A 21,294-nucleotide genomic window follows, 5' to 3' on the forward strand; every position below is an offset into this window, starting at 1 on the left:
CAGCTCTTCGGGGTCCCCACCTTACACCTTTGCAGATTTGTTTCTTTAGGACCAGTGCAAATGGATTTTTTTAATGAACCCAGGTTATCATTGTCGTATGTAACTTTCCACTCTTTTGACTGCATGTGTTAGAAAATGCACAGACTCATCTAAGCAAAGGGAGTTTACTGGTTTGTATAATAAAAAGTTGTAGAGTACGCATGGCTTGATCCAGAGGTCTCATTTTAGTAACATACTCAGAATCCAGTTTCTTCCTGGGTGTGGTGGTGCACACCTGTAATCCTGGCACTCTGGGAGCCTGAGGCAGGAGGATCACAAGTTCCAGCCCAGCCTGGGCAGTTTAGGGCTGAGGATGTAGCTCAGGGCCAAGGTCCAGTGTTCAGTCCTGTTTCTCTTTGTCTTTTAGTTCTGTTCTCTGTGTTCCCTATTACACAGGCCCTGCCCCCTTGGGCACTGTCCACCCGGGGTTAAAGCCTCATACCTTTAGTGGAGGCCATCTCCTGCATGAGTCACAGGTTTAGTCAGAGCCACTGCCTGTCCCTGACCTGAAAACTGGCCTGGAGGGTGTGGGCCATGTGGATTGGCCAGCCCAGGTTCCTGGCTTGGCTGTCCCCCAGGGTGCTCAGCGAGACTCAGAGCCCTGATTAGCCAGCTGAGGTTACTCAAGGTCCCCGCTGGCCCCCAAAAACCTGGAAAAGGGTGTAGTGGATTCTCATAATGAGGTTCCTTACCCAAAATGAGTGACATCAGCACTAGGTGGCCCAAACCTCTCAAAAGTCCATCCCCATTGTCAATGTAGGTGGGGTGTCTTAAGCTAGAACAATGCTTCTCAGGGTGTAATCCCCATGGGGTGCTGACCTTTGACCCCTTTGTACCCAGATGGATGTCATCTTCAGCCCTAACCACACGCTGTTTAGCTAAGCTTTCATTTTTTTTCCACTGCAAGGCTGTTGGGAGGAGGAAGCAGGCATTGATTTACATTCTGGTGGGAGCTCCTTATCTCCTGAGAGCCAGCAGTTGAGGGGCCTTGGCTGGAGCACGCACAGCCTTCTTAACAGCAAGGAGAAGCTGCTCAATTCAGACTCTGAGCAAAGGGAACCGACCCAAGCCCCACATCCCCAATTAGAGGGGCAGGAGGAGGAGACACTTATCGCTGTTTTCTAGTTAAAGGACTCAACCCAGCATCTTTCCTGTTTTTGGAGTCCTTTGGGGTTTTTTACATAGCTGCTTAGGAATTCCCAGGATGGATAACACCAGGCGCTGCTCACTTGCAGTTTGTGTCCGATGGAAAACGGGCAGCAATACCCCGCTGGCAGCTGTCCTTTAGCAAGTCCAGAAGGAGTTGGGGGGAAGGGCTCAGTTACCTCCTAGGGGCACACTGTTATGCAGAACGCCTCCCAGGTAGCTCTGCTCCCTAAAAGCCCCCCTGATCTGAGGAGGCCTTGAAGTTCCCTCCTCCTGATGTGCTGTTCAGGCAGGAAGCTAAGCAAACTGCAGAGGGCCTGCAGGAAGAGTTCTCTCCACTTCAAACCTAAAATCCGTAGAAAGGAAAAGGGGATTATTCTTGCAGCTATCCTTTCAGCCAGTGTTTCTTTGGGATCTGCTGTGTGCTGGGGGCTTAAAGGCGAAGAAGATCCACTCTCGACCTTGAGGAACTGAAAGGGACAGGGCAGTGGGGAACACACAGTGCCCACGGGGACAGCCACCGTGAGTGTTCAGGGCTGAGCATGTGCCAGGCACTTCCTCTTGCCAGTCCTGATGGCATGTGAAGTTGGGCTGACCCTCCCTCCTGCACTGGCTCCTTAGGCCCACCTGTGACCCACGCTGAACACTCACTCGAGAGTCAGCCCGTGGCCAGCACAACTGTTACCAGGGCCTGGGGGCTGTGGGCTCCCTCTAGAGATTCTTTCTAGGTTTCTGTTGTCCTGGACAAGGCAGGCCCAAAAGGTAGTGAGGCTTTATGTTTATTAAAGATAGGAAAATAAATACACTCTGCAGAGAGAGAGTGGGTCACCGAGAAAGGGGAGCACTGTGGCCACGAAGCTGTTGGCCGGTGTCTGGATCTCCCGTTTCTCAGACTGCCCTCAGATTTGGCTGTCCTATCACAAACCCGCTTGCTCTTGTGCCAGAAGAACTGAAGATAGCATTGATTGTCCCCGTGCAGGGCTGGGGAACTGTTTTAGTCTTTCTGTACATGTGTGCTGGATCTGCGTGATTGACAGGTCACACCGACTTGCCCAGCTGGCTGGCCACGCTCTAATCTCCTGCCGCACAGCTTTGATGGGTCACTGTTACTGGTGATAAATTCCTGACCAGAGGACTTCTGAGCCTGGCAGGGTTGCCTCAACCTGTGCTGGCGAGAAGTCCCACAAGGGGCTGGCTTGTGAGCGGCCATCCTGTGCTGGTGATTTGGCTGCTGCTTCAAACCATACCATATTCTTGCTTAGGGAAGGCCAGGGTCAGGGACTCTGCAAATCCAGGTGAAGGCGCCTGGAAAGGACTGGAACTGGTCTTCCCTCTGGGCTCTTTGCTTGGTTCTTCCCTAAACTGTTTGGCACGATTTATCTCCTCCGTGAGCAAACCACATGGTGGGTGGACATGACGTGGAGGGAGGTATTGATGAGGATAATTAAACTGGTGTGGAATCAGTTCCTCACTAAGCAAAATGGAACTCGGGGACCTCTGTTTCATTGGTTTTAGTATCACATGAAGGAACTCGCGTCCACAAAGGAAAGGAATGTAAATCTTGATGGAGGATAAGACTGACCCGGCCTTCCCTGTTCCAGCTCACTAAACTAGGCAGCTGTCCTCTGTCACATTGTTTTCTTATCAAGGTGACCAAAGTCCATGTACAAAGATTACTTTTTAAAATGTGGGCTGGGTGGCTGTCCAGTAAACCCCTCACAAGATTTTCATTATCTTCTTACTTCATCTGAAATATTTCCCTAAAAGCCTTATTAAAACTGGACCTTAGGGAAAAAGCTTCATGATATTTGATTTGACAGTGATATCTTGGATATGATACCAAAGGCACAGGAACAAAAGAAAAAATTGACTAATTGGATTTCATCAAAGGGAAAAACTTTGGTGCATCAAATGACAAAGTAAGAAGGCATCCTGCAGATGAGAGAAAATATTTGTAAGTCTCTTATCTGATAAGGGATTAATGTACGGGCTGTAAGAACTCCAAAAGCTCAATGGCAAAAACCCAAATAATATGATTCAAAAATGGGCAAAGGACTCAAATAGATATTTCTCTAAAGATAATACATAATGGCCATGAAAAGATGCTCAGCATCATTCATCATTAGGAAATTGCAAATCGGAACTATGTGAGCGACTACTTCATGCCCATTAGGATGGCTGTAGCCATAACAAGTCCTGTTGGTAAGGATGTAGAGAAATGGGAATCCTTTTGCACTGTTGCTGGAAATATAAAATTGTATAGCTGCTAGGGGAAATAGTATAATGGCTCCTAAAAGAATTAAAAATAAATTATCATATGATCCAGCAACTCTGTTACTGTGAGTGACGGGGGTCCCAGGGGACAGGTTTCCAGGTTCTTGTGTGTGAGGAACAGAGAATTGGACATTGCTTACAGTGGTAAGGAAAAGGCAGCTAAGTTTAGTGAACTTTAAAGGATGAAGTTATGCTCAGAGAGAGTGGCCTTGTGTTGGTAGAAAGGAAAATGCCATGAGAGCGGAATAAGTTGGACTTAAAGATTTGAAATGTATGCCCAGCTTAGGCTGCCTCTCTTTGGATCTTTCAGAGCATGATTGACATGATTGACAGGGTGCTGAGTCATATCTGTTGTATCCACTGCTGCACATGTCCTTTCCCATAATGCACTCTGTTATAATATGATGCATGAGATGCAATCTATATGTACAAATCTGTAATGAGCTCTGAGGGAAGAAAGGTCATTATAGGTCATGCAAGCAGGGATAGCACACGTGCATCCTAGTTTGAAATATTGGAATTTCCAGAGGTCTTTGTAATTCTTATTTTTTTTTTTTGGTACCGGGGATCGAACTCAGGTCCTTGGGCTTGCGCAGCAGGTGGCAGAACAACTAAGCTAAGTCCCTGGCCCTGTTATTCTTATTTTTGCTTCTAGGTAGTGGGCCTTAGGAGAAAAGTCAGGGAGGTTGGCCCTGGGGCATTGCCCAGGTTCAAGTAAGTGGAGGGGAGTGGTCCCATAGCCCCAACTGTACTATTTGTATTAATTCTGCTTCTGGGTGTATATCCCCCCAAGAGAATTGAAAGCCAGTTTGTGAAGGGAGGTTTGTGCACCCATGTTCATTTAACCATTATTCACAACAGCCAGGAGGTGGAAACAATCCAACTATCCATCAGAGGATAAATGAATAAAGAAAATGTGGTATACATATTATCAGCCTTAAAAAGGAAGGAAATCTTGTCACACACAACAGTATGGATGAAGTCATCAAAAGGCAAATACTGCGTAATTCTACTTACATAGAGTACTAAGAATAGTTAATTTTGGGGGGATTAAATAGAATGGTACTTACTGGGGCTAGAGGAGAGAATGGAGAGTTAGTCTTTAATGGGCACAGAATTTCAGTTTTTCCAAGATGAGAAGAGTTGTGGAAATGAATGATGCCAATGACAGCACAGTGATGTGAATGTGGTTAATGCCGCTGGACTGTGCACTTGAAAATGGTTAAGTTAGGGGCTAGGGTTGCAGCTCAGTAGCAGAGCACTTGTCTAGCATGCACAAGGCCCTAGGTTCCATCTCCAGCATGGAAGAAGAAGGAGGAAGCTAAAGTGCTAAATTTCATATTATGTATATTTTACCACAATTTTTTAAAGTTAAAAAAAGGAAAAAGAACTTTTCTTGAGGACTCTATAAAAAGGAGGAGGTGATAATGTATTTTCACTTGGCTCATGCAGAGCTCCTTTAGATTGCTTCGGACATGCATACAGTATTTAGTTGAACTCAGTTCTCTTATATGTAGCTGGCTAAAAGTGCAAGAAAGACAGCAATTCACTGAGACTGGGTGAATCTGCCCACTACTGTGGCCCAGGTGCTTGTGCCAAGCTGGAGGGTTGGTGCCCCTAAGGCCTTTTCTATTCCTATGCACATCTCTTAAGATTTGCATTTGCCAAACTGCAGAGCTTCTAGTGTTTTGAGATACCAATTTCTTATACAAGGCCCCTAACACAGTCAGCTAATTGATGGGATGCATGTAGGACAGAGGTGACCTCCAGGCTGTCCTGGAAGTGCACTGGGAGAGGGCAGTCCTCTCCTCTGCCCTGGAGGAGTTCGGCATCTAACAGCAGAATAATAAAGAGTGATGCAAATAAACAGTTAAACTCACGCAAATTGTTGCCTGAATATTCATATTTATACACATCTGCATATTCAAATACCTCATCATCTTTCCAAAGGATGCATGGTAGCTTGTAAAATAATTATGATTAAAACAAGATCATAAAGAAAAGGACTTTATAAAGAGGATTTTAGAAGAAATACAGGTAAAGAGCAGATGAGACCACTAAGAGATTTAGTGCATAGAAATTTATGCTGTACTATCTCTGTCTTAGTTACTTTTCTTATTGCTGGAACAAAATACCCAACACCCAAAGTTTATTTCAGCTCACAGTTTGTAAAGGTTTCAGTCGATTGTCAGCTGGCTCCAAGGCAGTGCAGCATGACAGAGGGGCATGATGGAGGAGAAAGAGTTTGTGGCAGGGCAGGCAGAAGGCAGCAAGCAGCAAGCAGCAGCAGCAACAAACTTCCCTTCCCTTTCCCTTTTATCTCATCCAGGCTACAAACCTTTTGGGTGGTGCCGTCCAAACCCAGGGCTGGGCTTCCTATTACCCACACCTAGAACTATGCTAAACCAATCAGTGAACTAATCCAGTACAACACACCTTTGATCCCAATATCACACCCTAGTCCACATTCACACTCCCTAGATCCAGCCACCTTCCCAGAGCCCCACCTATGACCACATGAGGCTTTGGGGGGACATCTAGATATAAGCCATAACAATCTCACAACATAAATATAGTTGGGCCTTGAATTTGGTTCCCATCTTTCTACAGCCAAATAAAAAGTTGCAAGACTCTTAAGTGTTTGGAAGATCAGAGCAGAGGCATTCTCGGAGAAAAGCAAAGCTCTTGCTTGCTGTCAGACCTGAGGGGAAGTTTTCCAGGGTCTTCATGAAGGGTAAATTTGGGGTCTCCATGAGGCAGGTGCTCAACACCATCCTTATAAAAAACACTGCAGCAACTTAGTGTCCAGGGTGCTTAGTGCATTTGGAGTCACAATTCTCGGGGGTAAGCACCAAGCTTTGGTTGTTTGGTTCCATTGGGGTGGGCAGGTACCCTTCTAACATTAGCTTGCATCATGATTTTGATACAGCTAACAGCCAGCAGTACCCAAGGTTGCTTACTGTGATGAGGGCCTGGACTGCAGTTATTCCGTATTATAGATTCAGGGCAAACCTACACATTTGAAAATCACCCAAAGAGAAGATAGGATAGTTTCTCTAGTGTGAGAAACTGAAAATGTAAATAAGGACTAAAAGGTATAATAGATAATGTGAAATAGGAAGAAGAGGGGCAAAGGGGAAGGGGAAGTGGGAGGGGTAGGGGAAAGGAAAGAAGGGAATGGAATTAATATGAGAAAATGAAAAAAAGGAAACAGTCTTTGTAAATAGGGAGGGATGGAGGGGTTGAAGGAGGGCAGGGGAAGGGGGAGAAAATAAGAACCAAGAAAGTATGTAAAGATGCATATCTCTAATGATGAATGTCATTATATTGTACACCTAAAATGTACCAATAAAAGGATAAAAAAAAAAAAGAAGATAGGATTTCTGTTCTTTCACAAAAATTAATAGGCAGACCTGTTGTAGAACTTGTACATGACTGAGTCGGCCACACCTCTGCAGAGGCCCCAGGGCCATGCCTGTGGACCTGGCCAGGGTTTCCAGACCAAACTGCTCCAAGTAGGTTCCAGCACCTGAACAAATAACAATGGAGCCTTCCAAATTCCCTTCTGGGAAATGCTGGAATGATGTGATAGCTCTAAGTCATAGTGACTTAGTCATTGGTTTCTCTGCATAGACAGGAAATAAAATTCATTGGTGCATGAATGAAATGCTAAGATTTAGTGAATGGACTCTAAAGGAAAAATTAGCTGTAAATTGTGTCTCTAAGTGAGAAGATGAATTGGTTGGTACTGTTGTGTCATGGGGTTTGAGCAAGAGAATACAAATTAATTGGCACCGTGCTTAGCATGTTATTAGTAGCTATTATGCGTGCTTTAAGATCAATTCTGCACCTACAGGTAGGTCCTCTTCCAGAATGTGATTGAAGTAGGTTTTATGAAGATGAGGAAATGTCACAGATCATAAAGTTGAGAGCATTCAGCCTCCTTGCCATCTAGGTTTCAAGTTCCCTAATCTCAATCTTAAATCTGATCTCATTACTGATTTTATGACCAAGGAGGCAAAAGCCATTTTAAGTGAGTTGTAATTTGATAAGTTCCTGGTTAGCCTCTCATACTCACTTTCGTGCACCACATGACACACCCATCACCCATCCCAGACTTTCTGTCCCCTCAAGCCAAGGAGGACAAGTATGAGAAAACCTGGGCCCGACTCTGCCAAGCAAGGCCTGATGAATGAAGCCAGATTTAAAAACAGATCCTTTCCCTTTAATAGCCTTAAATCACTTAAAAATAAAAGTTTCAGATAAATAAAAAGGACAGAGCAAGGTGTGGTGGTGCACGCCTGTGATCCACGCATTCAGGAGGCTGAGGCAGGAGGATCACCACAAGGTCAAGGACAGCCTGAGCTACATAGTGAGACCCTGTCTCAAAAATAAAATAAAATAAAGAGAAGAGATAAGTGAAAAGAACTAAAGTTTGATTTCAGAAGGGTTAAAAGAAAAACCAATGTGAGCTGAACTTTTTCTCTTTTTTTTTTTGGTGCCGGGAGCTGGCACACATTAATTAAGTGCTGTATCACCAAACCACATTTCCAGCCCAAACTGAACTTTTAGTGAAAGATAAGGGCGGAAAATATTTTTTAAGAAAGGCAAGAAGAATGTACCACAAGAATTCCAAAAGAAAACAGTGTGAGCTGGAACAGAGAAGTGAAACAGAACAGTGCTGCAAAGTAAAGAGCAAAGTAAAGATACATCTCCACCATAAAGATAAGGAACAAATGCAACCAGGTGTGGTGGTGCTGGCCTATCATCTCAGCACTGGGAGGCTGAGGTAGGAGGGCTGCAAGTTTGAGTGCAGCCTGGGCAATTTAGTGACTTAGTGAGACCCTGTCTTAAAATTTAAAAAGTAAAAAAGGTCTGGGAATGGACTTTTTTTTACAAAAGCCATGGGTTCAAAAAAATAAGAAAAGAAGAAATCTGTCATGATCCTTAGTAGGTCTATAAACTGGGGCATCTTGGGGCTGGAGATTTAGCTCAGTGGTTCTGCTGCCTGCCCTGCAAGCGCAAGGACCAGAGTTCGATCCCTGGTACCAAAAAACCCCAAAAAACAAACAAACAAAAAACAATAAACTGGAGCATCTTCCCAGGATGATCCTTACCAGCAGGTGAGGCCAGTTAGTGATGAAGTCCTCTGGGCAGAGTCCTGAGGGCACCGACCTCATCCCCTGACTTCTGTCTTTCCATGCAGCAGCTGAAGCTTGTAGTGTTGCTAACCCCATACTATGGGGGAGGAAACCACAGCTAGAGTTCACTCCCTCCCTGCCTGTGACACCTGCTGCCCTACTCTGTGTTTGGTTTTCCTTGCCCTTCTCCATAGGCATTGGGCTTTCCCTCCACGAAGGCAGGCTCTCCTCAGGGGGGTTTGCACCTGGCACCATGCCTGTCACCCACGAGGTGCCCAATAAATGTCTGCTGATGGGAAACTCTTAGGACAGGGCCTTGAAACCTACCCTACCAGGAAAGCGTGCCCACCCATCTAGAAAGGAGAGATGATGTATGTGAGTTCCGAAGGTTCCACAGATATTGATGTTTATGCAAAAACTAACAGTCGGGTAACTGTGAGATCGGAGAAAATATTTCCATATGTATTATTCTGTTTTCTCTCAGGCCGTGCCTGTGTTTCTCATTCTGCACAACGCAGCGGAAGTCATCATCTGCGGGTACCAGAAGTGTTTTCGGAAAGAGGTAAATGATCTCAAAATGCTCGTTTCACTTTCTTTACTTTAAATTTCAGAGAAATACTTTCCTTTGGATGTCCCAAATGAGTGTGTGTTTCTGTCACCAGTTTCCAGCCAAGACTGACTGACAATGGCCACCGATTTCAGGGAATCCAAGTTTGACATTGCTTGGTTGACCACATATGTGTGGGAACTCTTGATGATGTGAATGCAACTCAACTGACTCCACGAGGGCCGAGCCACACCCTTGGGGGGCAGAGGAATGTGCTGCAGGCCTGGCTTCTATTGTGGGCTTCTTCTCTATGTCTTAACCACTGAACATCCATGCTGTGTTCTGGTGCAATTCCGTTCTTCCTCCATAGTGCATATAACAAGGTGGAACTTCACATGGTATCCTAGGTTCGATGAGATAGCCCGTTATCTGCCCTGTGTCTCTGACTAGCTTTCTTGGGGCCCCTCAGTGACAGGGACCACATGGTGGTCTCTTGATAGCTCCATCTCAGCCCCCAGAGCTGTGCTGAGCTAAAACGTCACTCTGGTCCCTGTGGGGCAGGTTCAGAACCCCCAAGACCTGCTGGGAGAGCAGCTCCTGCCACTCAGATTCCAAAAGGCTTCTTCATCCCCAGAGGAATGACTTAGGAATTTAGAAGTGAACAGTGCCCAGATCTAGGGGTGGATGCATGGGATCACCTAGGTGAGAGTGAGGGCAGGACTTGGGGTTGGAGTCTGGCTCGAGGTGTCCCCGTCTGGCAGGAGACCCTCTGTTCAGAGCAGTCTGGTGCCAGGCTCCTGCTGAGGGCACCTGGCCTTGGGGATGCTGGGATGAAGACCAAAGGTTTCAGTCTTCAGCTCCATCTCGCCAGAAGCACAAATCAACATCATTTGTCAGGCCAATTAGAAAAAAATGAGCGGCTGCGTTCTTGTAGTTATTTTTTAGAAACCCCTCTTTCCTTTATGAATATATTGATATATAAGCAGCTATAGAAAACAGAGGGGAAACCGCTACAGAAATCAGCTTTCCCTCGCCCCTGAGGAAGCCACCACACTTCTGCACATGTTTCTATGCAGGTTTGTGGATGTATTTGCACACACCATAGATACGTCCTGTTTCCCTTATTTCTGCCATTGCTGCACATTGGATGAAGCATAATGTGTTGACCAGTCGCTGCTCCAGCCTTGGAAGTGGTTTCTAGCAATTTAGCCTTCAGATCTGCTCTGTAATGAAGACTGCTAGGATATGTTCCTTGCCTTCAATTTTAATTTATTAGTACATATTTGCAGTGCAGAATGATCACATTCCTTGTGGGGAAGTGTGTACACGTACACAGGGCTTCTTAATTCTTTTTTCATCCCCTTCCCTCCTGCCTCCCCCTCTCCCTCCACGTCTTGGTCTCCTTCCCTTTTGCAAAAGATCTATCTCCCTGTTTCCCATTATCTATTTCTTATTTTGCTCTTTATTTATGTAATTTTGGGTTTATCACAGGAGAGAAACCATGTGACAGCTGAGCTTGTGTCTCATTTAGCTCACATACCACTGTGGTCTGGTGGTGTAGCCTGAGTCCCTGGTGGGAAATCTTCTCAGTGTGACTTATATTGCGGATCCTCAGCCAGGAACCTTGACGAAGTGATTGAATTTCATGAGGTGCACAGTTGCTCCGCACCTCGCACCCTGTCCACCTTTACAAGGAGGCTGTGTTTTGTGTTACGTGTAGATTTTACTACACACAGTCAGTTGTCTGGGGAGTAAAGTGACCTCCTCATGACCTTGTTCCCTGATGATGAGAATAGTCTGGAGCCCGTAGTCCATTTCCATCACCACAGCTGGTTCCTTTCATGTGTGTGCGCACACATGTGCATGCACACACATACATGTGCACACACACATGCACACAGCTCAACTTCAAGGCAGTGTGTGGCTCATAGAATTAAGCTACCTGCCCTGTAGATGTGTTGGAGGGGTCACTGATCTGCCGGTCATCCAGCACTGATTATGTATAATGAGCGGCCAACACTTTGCCAGGTCCAACACTGTGGAGCTGGAGAAGACATTTATGACCCTTACAGAATGCAAAGTTGGGTGGAGGAGCTGACCTGTAACCTTGGGCCGTGACCCTCATAGGATGTCACACAGGCTGGGATAGGGTCGAGCTGGACCAGGAGGCTGAGCCATAAAGACAGACTGTCTGTCTTTCTTTCTCGGTTTTTTGAGACAGGGTCTCACTATACAGCTAGGCTGGCCTTGAACTCACAGCAGTCCTCCTGCCTCAGCCTCCCAAGTGCTGGGATTACAGTGTGCATCACCACGCCTGAGGAAAGCTCTCTCTAGGCATGTCGAGGAGGCTGGTGGTCTGAGGGGCCACTGGGTGTCACTGCAGGACTGGCAGGTGGGCAGTGGTGGAATAAGGTCAGATTCTGCAACTAGAATGCCTGGGCCCAAACCCCGTGACCTTGGCTACTTCCCTAGTATCTCAGTGTGTTGAGTGCCCTCGTCTGTAACAGAGAACCTATGACTTAGTCATCCTTAATTAGTTTTTTGGTTTGTAGTTGAGATTGGCTTTGAACTCATGTAGCCTAACCCTTGGCACTCCTCCTGCCTCAGCCTCCTGTGTGTGTCACTACCCCTAGCAGTCATCCCACAATTAAATGATTTAACCCATGCAGAGCCCTTAGAGTTGTGCCTCGAAGAGTAAGTAGCCCTCAGGGTAATTTAGCTAATCCAGGGTTATGCTAGCCACTTCCTGCTATTTTTGGCAGTTGGACTTCTGAGGAGTTGAACTGACCCAGTCAGAACCCCCATCTCACCGGGACTCATCAGCAGGCTGTCTGTGCATCAGGGGCCTGAGCAGGAGAGTGAGTGCCTTGTTAGCTTCTCACGTGTTTTCCGATCCCGGGGAAAATGCAGTAACACACGCAGCTTGTTCTCGTCCTCGGCAGTCTGGGCCCTGCAGTCCAGAAGGGCTTGGAAGCAGAATAAGAAAGACCCGGCTGTGTGGGAGGCCCGGGCTGGCTGGGTGTCGCCTGCGGTGTGGGCAGTGACTGGGTGCACAAAGTCAGGACATCCCTGCCTCTCTGTTCCTACTCTTGTACCAGATCGTTGGGATTTCCACTGCATCTGCCCCAGAATGTTCTAGTTGGGATTTTACCGTGACGGGGGCAATTATGCAGGCTTCAGGCGCTAACTCTTCCCGCCAGGGGGCAGTAGAGCCTTGGTTGCCTTGGTCAGAGATGAAAGATCCGAAACTGCAGGCATAGTTCAGCGCGCAAATAGAATCTGTGGAGATAGCAAAAACCTGCTTATTAGCAACACACGGAAGCTTCAGTTAGCTTTCATAGCAAACATGTTTCTCTTGTCAGCTCTTCACTTCTAAACAGTGTGTTTATCTGTCACACTCCATCTGAACTGGGGTCAAAAGCTGTCATTTGTCGCCAAGGAGCAAAATAATCCCAGAAATGTCCAGAGTGAATCTAATATGCATCGCCACTATCGAATGTAGAAAAAGCTAAGCCAGATCCCTGCTGGAACTGTCTTCCTCTCTGCAAAGGATCAATTCCCGTAGCCTGGCTAATTAACAGGCGTTTATAAAGATAGGCCTTTAATTAGAATTTATTTCAGGGAGTTTTAAATGCCACGTTTATATTGCCCCCAATCTGCTATTTTTTTTCCCTTTCCAGGGGTGGAGTAAAATGTCCTCTCTTTTTTTCTGTTTGATGTTTACACCATACCAGATAATTTACAGTCAGAATTGGATTAATAAAAGGAATATTCAAAAATACAGGCCTGTGGCCAGCCGTGGTGGTACATGCCTATATAGTCTCAGCTACTTGGCAGGCTGAGGCAGGAGGATCACTTGAACGCAGGAGTCTGAAGTCAGCCTGGCCAAGACAGAGAGACCCTGTCTCAAAAATAGGTAAATGAGGGCTGGGCTTGGTGGCACATGCCTATAATCCCAGGACTTTGGAGGCTGAGGGAGGAGGATTGCTGCTAGTTTGAGGCCAGCCTAGGCTATAAAGTGAGTTTAAGGCCAGTCTGAATTACAGAGCAAGACCCTGTCTCAAAAAAGAAAAAAGGTAAACGAATAAATGGAAACAGAAACACAAAATAGAAGTTGAACTAGAGTTTAGCTGCTTCTACTGTCCTGCAGGTGGCATCGCATTTTCTCTCTCCGTTTCTTGGTGGTAAAACTTGGGAAGGCTGGGCTGGTATTTTGGGTTTCACCAGTAAACATTCTTTCTGATGCTTCATGAAGTGACTCAGCTCTGAGCTGACCCATCCTTCATTTGGTCCAAGCAGAAAAAGCCTCAGTAAATACTAAAGTGCAGCAAGCTCTTAGGCCCCTTCATGACTTTGCTTGTAATTTATTTGCCTCTTAATCTAAATGTTTTCTTTTGGCGGGGGTGGGGGGTGGGGGGTGTTTTTGAAGACTAATAATGTCTGTTTTCTTTCATACAGAACATATCTTCTGCAAAGATCTGCAGGTAAGGGTTTTTTTTGTTTTTTAAAGCAGCCCTCTGAAATATAAAGTTTAACTTGATTTTAACTTGGGAAATATCCACTCTGGGCGCTGACAGAGGAATTTGTTATAAATAGTTACATATCCAATTTTGTATTTTATTTTTAAATTTATTCATTTTTTTCTGCAATATTTTACTCCTAAAAGGAAAACAAATAAAAACCAATGCATGCTAGATTTCAGCCATTGATGTCCTAAAACTTCCACGATAGTTGTGCAACACCAAAGAAGAATGAAAATGAAAAACATGGAAACAACTTAAAATTAAAAAAAAAAAAGTTCTGGCAGTGCATCAGGCCTCTGAGATTCTCCGTGGTGGAAAGTACACTAGCTGTGAGTCCCAGGATCCGAATTGCCATCCTAGGACACAGTGCAGTGATCTCGGGCAGTTTTGTTGGTTGTTGTTGTTTTGAAGGGTCTCACTATGAGTCCACCCTGGCCTTGAATTCACTATGTAGCCCTCCTGCCTCAGGCTCCTGAGTGCTGGGACTACAGGCGTGTGAGACCACGCTCAGTGAGAGTAGGTCTCATTGTCCACTGAGCCTCAGTTTCCTCAGCAGAGCATGACCCGTGGGTTCTCAGGCAGTCCCTCTACCCCCTTTTCTTTCCAACCCCCGGCCTTGAGCTTTCCTTACTTCCTGCTTCCTTGGCACTAGATCAGCAGCTCAGAGCCATGGACAGAAAGCCAACAAAGGTGCTTTCATACATGGGTTTGGCTTATGGTTTGGCTTTTGTCCAATCCCCCTCACCTTTTTTGGCAACTTGAAAGAAGAAAAAAATACATAAAACTAAACCTCAGGACTCATCCACCTGTTCCGAAGGAGATTTGTAGGTGTCACAGAGGCATGAATCCCACGAATACACAGGCAGCCAGGCACTGCTCCAGGTCACATGTGCAGGAGCCAGGCCTCACCCCAGTCCCCCATCCCACAGGGCCATCTGCTGGGTGTCCCTGTGCTCGTCACTGTGTGCGCAGATCGCCCTGTATTCTGGGAAGCCCTCTGCTTTGGTGAGCACCAGGCCTGTGGGAGTCTCCGCTCTTCCCACCTAGAAGCTGTGGGGTGCTGTGCAGACCCAGGGAGCCCCCAGAATCTGGCCTCTGCTCACCTCACTCTGCTCTGCCTTGTCCTCTAGGCTGTGTGTGTCTGGGAGGTGGGGAGGCTGTGGATGGAGGTTAGCCTCAGGCCACACCCGCTCCTTCCCACCCTCCCAGGGCCCCCTGTGCCCATCCTCCTGCCTCCGGCCCAGCCCACTTTGCTGGTCTGTTACAGAATAGGGATCCAATGAAGCGACATGTGACAGAATCCTGTGACAGGGTGCTGTGCTCGGTGCTTCTGTTTACACCTGATGGAATGGTCCATAGTGGGGTGGCATGGGAAGGAGAGGGACAAGAGGTGGTTTGGATTTTGTGCTTTCTGGTGCCTTTGTTGAGAAGCAGAGAATGACTGGGGGAAGCTGGTGGTCAGATCTTTTCCTATACGAAGCCCAAGAGAGTCCTGCTGAGAAACACCCAAAGGGGCTTTGTGATGGTTGAGCACAGCTTTCTAAAAAGATTCGTGATTGGCGATGTCTTTTTTTCCTTTGTGCAAGAATTTTTAAAAAACACTGTATTGTGGAAATTATCAAACACATGAGAAGTAGACAGAAAAATACAGTGCAAGGCAGATGGATGCCCTCTCTCAGCTTCAGCAGTGTTTCTACTTAGGGACCCACCCACTGCCTGTCTTCAGTACGACTTCACAGCATGTCATCTGTAAATATTTCAGTGTGTGTATTTTTTTGTTTTTTTAGTTAGGTCTCACTGTGTAGTTCAGGCTACCCTTGAACTCACTGGGTAGCCCAGGCTGGCCTGGAACTTGCAGCAATCCTCTTGCCTCAGCCTCCTGAGTGCTGGGATTACAGGCGTACACCAGCATGCCCAGTGATATATGTATTTTTCTAGTAACACTTTTTAGCTGGTAAATAAAGTGTAAGCCTACAGAAAGTTGCCAGAATATTAAAATGAACTCCCACGTACTGTTTACTACATTCACCCCTTGGTAACATTCTTTACATTTTCATTTCTCACCTTCCGGTCTCCCCATCTTCTCTCCTCTCCTGTGTACACATACATACACATTACCAAAGAAGAATATATATTATTATTTTTCTGAACCATTTGTAAATAAGTTGCAGACCAGGACCCTACCCCAGTATTTCAAAGTGCATCCTCTAAAAACTACCTCTTACATAACCAGCACAATTATTAAATTTAGAAAATTGATGTCTAATACTATTATCTAATTTTGACTCATGTTCAGATTTTGCCAATTTCCCAGTATTTTTTTCCCAGCAATTTTCCCCTCAAAGATGGCACGGCCGTATCACATCCTTTAATCTGAGATAGCTCCTCGCCTCTCATTGCCTTCATTTTTTTGATGGGGGTTTGAGACAGGGTCTTGCTATGTAGTTCAGGCTAGCCCTGAACTCACTGTAGCCCAGGCTGGAACTTGTGGCGATCCTCTTGTCTCAGCCTCCCGAGTGCTGGGATTACAGGTGTGTACCACCACGCCTGGCTGCCTTCACATTTTGAAGTGCCACCTGCCGCTTTGTGGACTGTCCCCAAGTTTAGGACCATCTCAGCACTTACAGCTTGGTCAGGCTCCGCGTGTTGGCAGGAACATTACATGTGTGTGCGATGTTGCGTCCTGGCAGGACGGTGTGATGTGGCTCTGTCCCTTCTTGGAGCCACTGAGTTGGTCATGTGGTTTAGGTGGTGTGGCCAAGGATTTGAATGTATCTTCCTTTTTATAACCAGCACAATTGTGATATGACTTCCCAGTTTGTCTCTGGTGTTTTTCCTGAGGCGGGCTGGAAACCCTCCCGTCGTTAGACACCGGACCGCGCACTGCCTTCCTGGGCAGCCAGCCTCGGCTTCCAGTGTCCGGCAAATGGCCGGCTCTGGATAGTGGAGCGGCCAGCCGAGCAGCAGAGAGGGAACGCGGTGTGGGTAGTGGGGCTCTGGGGCTCTGGGGCCCTGGGGTGGTCTCCTCCGCCTCTGCACTCTCTGGAAGGCGCTTTGATGTTGAAAGTGAGGCTGCCTTTTTATCTGCCTGTCCACAGTGCCCTCTTCCTCCTGGCCGCTGCGGGGTGCCTTCCCTTCAACGACCCCCAGGTAAGTCCGGGAACGCGCTGTGCCTGTAAAGCGCCTCTCCTCGCTGAAGCCTCGCGCACGCGCAGAGCTTCCCAGGCCGCCAGCTTCGGGCAGCTCCACCTGGCAGAGCCGCCCCCAGTTCTCGGTGCTCTGTCACCTGCCCGGCCACCCTGTGTGCCCGCTCCTCAGTCGCCAGCCTCGGGCACTGAGCCCAAGTCATTGTTCCTGGAATCCCTGGGGCCTCTATGGGGAACGATTGTCACATTATTTTCAGTGGCTGTGTGGTTTTCCTTCTGAGGCCCGGATGACCCCACCCCCGGCCTCTTAGTCATCTTCTGAACAGGTTTTTCTTTCCTTTTTCCCTCCCGTTCTCCCCCAGCATCCTGAAGTCACCCAAGTGTCAGGCACAGAGCCAGGCTCTGAGGGCACAAAGATCAGTCCTTGTGCTGGCAGAAATTGGCGTCTATTTAGAGTGGTGGGGAGGAAAGAGAGAAGCCAACAGGGCAGCACCCCCGTGGGGAGTCAGGGTTGGTGCTGGGTGGGACGGGCCCCTACACCTGAGGAGGCTCGGCCGGGAAGTAGGGCCCGCTAACAGTCACAGGAATCCTGCCGTGGGATGGGCTCTTTGCCAGTGCTTTATGTGCCCTATTTTATTTAAAACCTCACAGTGACTCTGTAGGGGCAGGGACTATTATTATCTCCATTTTATAGCTAAAGAATAGCAGGGCTCTCAAGGTCAGCAGCTAAAGAATTAGTGAGGATTTGGCTATGTGACCCAGACGTCATTTACTGGACCCAAATCTGGAAGAGTGAGCAGGAGCTGGCCAGGAGGAGAGAGCAGGTGAGGCCAGCATGTGGGAGGGATCGAAAGTACTCTGGGACTCAGTTTAATTGAGCAACTACTTTGTGTCTACCCAGTTCTAACTCCTGCTCTCTTGGAATTTATAATGTAGTGGAGAGCAGGTGGCAGTGGAAACAAAGAATAAAGAAACTTTAGAGTGTATCAGATATTAAGTCCTATGGAGAGTAAGGAAGGGAAGAAGATGAGTCCCTTTGGCCAAGTTGTGGAGCTAAGCCTTCATGCCCAGGGAAATGCAGGTCATCCTTGTTTCAGTGCTGGGGGCTGTGGATGCACTTGGAGGGGCTGGTGGGGGTTGTCGTGGAGGTCCTTGGGTGCCATGCATGTGCATTTGGGGTTTTTTTTAGGTTTTAATTTTTGTTTGTATTATTGTTTGTTTGCAGTTCACGATGACCTTCATGGTGGGAAGTTAGTCCATGTACATAACACTCTTAGTTCTTTTTACATCCTTTCCCTTGCCCCTCCATCTATTGGTCCCTTATCCTTTTGCAAAAGATCTGTCTCCTTGTTATGAGTGCGTTCGCAGGCCGTGTGGACGCAGGGATAGGGAACTGGCTGCTGGAGGTGGTGTCCTCTTAGGATGCTGTGGGCTTCTGCATGATGAACAAGGAGACACGGACCACCGGCAAGGCCTGGGCACTGCACGGAGCTGACTCGGGTTTCTGTTGCAACACTGGGTCCTGTTTCTCTGGACGTCCAGCCATTTTTAAAATCCATTTTTTCTCTTTTTAATCTGTGTTACAGTTTGATCCAGAGGGATATTTTTGGGCTGTAATTCACTTATTCTGTGTAGGTAAGTTTGAAAAGAATGCTTACTTAAGTTTGTTATTTAGTCTTTATTCTATATCCACTTTTCAGTAACCCTAAGGTATAGGAAAATTAAAACAAGGTGTTAAAAGTTAAAACAAAATGGGTGTTTTCTGGGTTGGCTTTTCTTTGTGGAGTTTTTCCTCAAATATTTCCATTTCCAATATAATTTCCACTTTTCCATGTTGGCCTGGGTTTTGCCTGCCCTGGCCTGCTCATATAAACAGAGGATATCTAGAAGGTCATGTAAAAAACTCTCTTTCAGTCATCTACCCCTCAAAATTAAAAAACGTAGTTGGTGAACTCAAAGGATCATCTGATGTCCTTTGAAATCACACGTGCAGTGTCTCTTGTCCGAAGTCTTAGGGGGAAGAAGCAGCACACTGCCTTTGTTAAGGCAGGCCAGCTGGTCAGAACCCCTGAGGCATTTCTCTGTCCTGGTGTGGTACTCAGGAGAGAGCCTTCCTGTGGGTGGAATCCACCTGTTGTCCAGCTGCTGTCCCTGCCTGGCCTCTCTGCAGCCCCCTGAAGGACTGGCCGGCTTCGCCCTGGAGGATCACTGAGTTCCCACACTTGACGCCCCCAGTGTTCTGGTCCCCTGTCCTGGTTGTGCCCACCCAAGTGCAGGCGGCTCTTTAGCAGGATGCACTGGTGACACACGTACTGCTTCATTTCCAGGGGTTTATAAAATACTACGCAAGGCCTGGAAACTCAGCACATTAAGGTAAGCGCTTAATGCTGGGGGTGGTGGGCATGGTTGTAGTTGGGTTCGAGGAAAGGGCTGAGTCTCTGTGATGGCAAGGCCAGGTGAAGACAGGGCGCAGACCCCACTCTTAAGCACCCCCTCTGCTCTTGCTGCTGAGCCTCTTCCACCTGGCTGCGGGTCCCTGGATTCTCGGCCTCCTTCCTGCGGGACAGCCACCTAGAGGAGAGTGTCAGGGTGTGCATGTGGCCCACTGCTGGGGCCCCTGGCTGGACACCTCTAGCTCAGGGGGACTCAGTTTATACCCAGGAGTCTCCGGGCTTCCAGCCTATTCTTGGGTAAAATGAGGCCTTCACTATGTGCAGCCAACAGAACCACCTTGGCAAAGGTAGGTGGAAAAAGATGATCACTGTGGCCCCGCCAAGCTGGAGCTGGGGGTCAGGGCCTGAGACTGGCCTGGCTGTGCTGGGGCTGCCAGAGGCCTGCAAAAGAAGGGGAGCAGGTCATGCACTCTGAGAAACCTCGACTTCCATGGAGCTTTTAAACATTTTTTTCAGTGTTGGATTCTGAACCCAGGGCCTTCATACTGAGTTACATCCCCAGTCCTTTTTAAAAATATTTTTGAGGCAGGGTCTTGCTAAGTTGATAAATTGCCCTGGTTGGGCTCAAATTTGAGACCCTCTTGCCTCAGCCTCCCAGTGTGCTCGGAGTACAGATGTGTGCCACCGCGCCCAGATCCCTTTGTTCTTTAATAAAGTGCTTTTGGATGAAAAAGCCAGGAGAATTGTCTAAAATGTAGGCTGCCCAGTTAAATTCAAATTTCAGATAAGCAGCAAATAATTATTTTAAATCCCGTATGATATTTAGAATAGACACTAAGAGTTTCACTGTTTGTTACCGCTGCTGTTATTTGTTAAATACAGTCACTTTAGAAACCAGGCTGGTGGCCTGGACCCACAGTCCTTTGAGAGTGGCCAGTGGGAAGCAGTTGGCCACAGAGGAAAATGTGTGCAATATGCTAAATAAGTACTGTTTCTTTAAGAAACGAATCAAGGAAAAATTATTATGTACAAATTAAAAAATTTTAAACAATTTTTAGAAATAAAGAAATTTAAAAAATTTATCCAGGTTTTTTAAAAAAAACTAGAACTGTTTTGAATGTAAATTATTCTTCCTCCCATTTATTTATTTATTTATTTGTTTGTTTATTTATTTATTTATTTATTGGGTACTGGGGATTGAACTCAGGGCCTTGCACTTGCCAGGCGGGCGCAGCGCCACTGAGCTACATCCCCAGCCCCCTCCTATTTATTGATAATTTACAACAATGGTAACTTACTTAGAATTTATTGAAGAAGATAATGACTACTTTATGTATTTAAGAATTACTTGTGTTATTTCATGTCTTATCTTTTTCTTTCTTGTGCCTTAGTGATATTGACCAGCAGTACTTAAACTATATATTCAGGTACGTTTTTTAAAGAGCAGTGTTAAACAATCCTAGAGTTAATGAATTTTTATTTTCTAATAATACTATGATTATAAGAGCTCTGAGCAGTTAGGCCTGGAAGGAAAGCAAGTTCAATCATTTGTGAGATGAACAGAATTGAGGAAACCAAATACAGTGGACCTTCGAATTACAGCTGGCCTGACATATGAACAACTTGGGTTATGACTGGAATTTTAGTTTTAACTTAGGACCAAAGTCCTGAGTTACAACCCAAATGCCAGCCGCTTCTGCTTTCAGCTGGTCTCAGATACAGATTTTTTTTTCCATTAAGTTTATTGGTATATTTTAGGTATAAAGTACAGTTACATTCATCATTGGGATCTTGTACCTTTACATGATGTATCTTGGTTCTTTTTTTTTTTTTTAAATTTAAATTCTTTTATTGGTACATTTTAGGTAAACAACACATTTACATTTCTGATTGGGAACTTGTACCTTTACATGATGCATCTTGGTTCTTATTTTTTCCCCATTCCTAGCCCTCCCTTCACCCCCTCCACCCTTCCCTATTTACAAAGGCTTTGTTTCCATTTTTTCCATTTCTCATCATTTTTCCTTTCCCTTCTTTCCTTTCCCCTGCCCTTCCCACTACCCCTACCCCTTTGGACCTTTTCTT

General features: G+C 46.4%; 1 protein-coding gene across 5 annotated transcripts in view; it reads left to right on the forward strand.

The window, feature by feature from the left end:
- Slc35d4 (solute carrier family 35 member D4) overlaps positions 1–21,294 on the forward strand; it is a 108,482-nt gene that overhangs the window by 17,386 nt on the left and 69,802 nt on the right. For 4 of the 5 annotated variants that reach the window (XM_004853159.3, XM_021265154.2, XM_021265157.2 and 1 more), the window contains exons 5-10: positions 9,085–9,162; positions 13,606–13,631; positions 16,769–16,820; positions 18,403–18,451; positions 19,144–19,189; positions 20,601–20,636. In XM_004853159.3, the coding sequence (XP_004853216.1) occupies positions 9,085–9,162; positions 13,606–13,631; positions 16,769–16,820; positions 18,403–18,451; positions 19,144–19,189; positions 20,601–20,636 (287 nt within the window). The remainder of the gene's footprint in view (positions 1–9,084; positions 9,163–13,605; positions 13,632–16,768; positions 16,821–18,402; positions 18,452–19,143; positions 19,190–20,600; positions 20,637–21,294) is intronic. The other variant, XM_021265155.2, reaches the window with a different exon arrangement.

The sequence above is a fragment of the Heterocephalus glaber genome, unplaced genomic scaffold (genome assembly GCF_053883595.1).
Source record: "Heterocephalus glaber isolate CG9 unplaced genomic scaffold, H.glaber_assembly_v1.0 deba00000331, whole genome shotgun sequence".
Lineage (NCBI taxonomy): Eukaryota > Metazoa > Chordata > Mammalia > Rodentia > Bathyergidae > Heterocephalus > Heterocephalus glaber.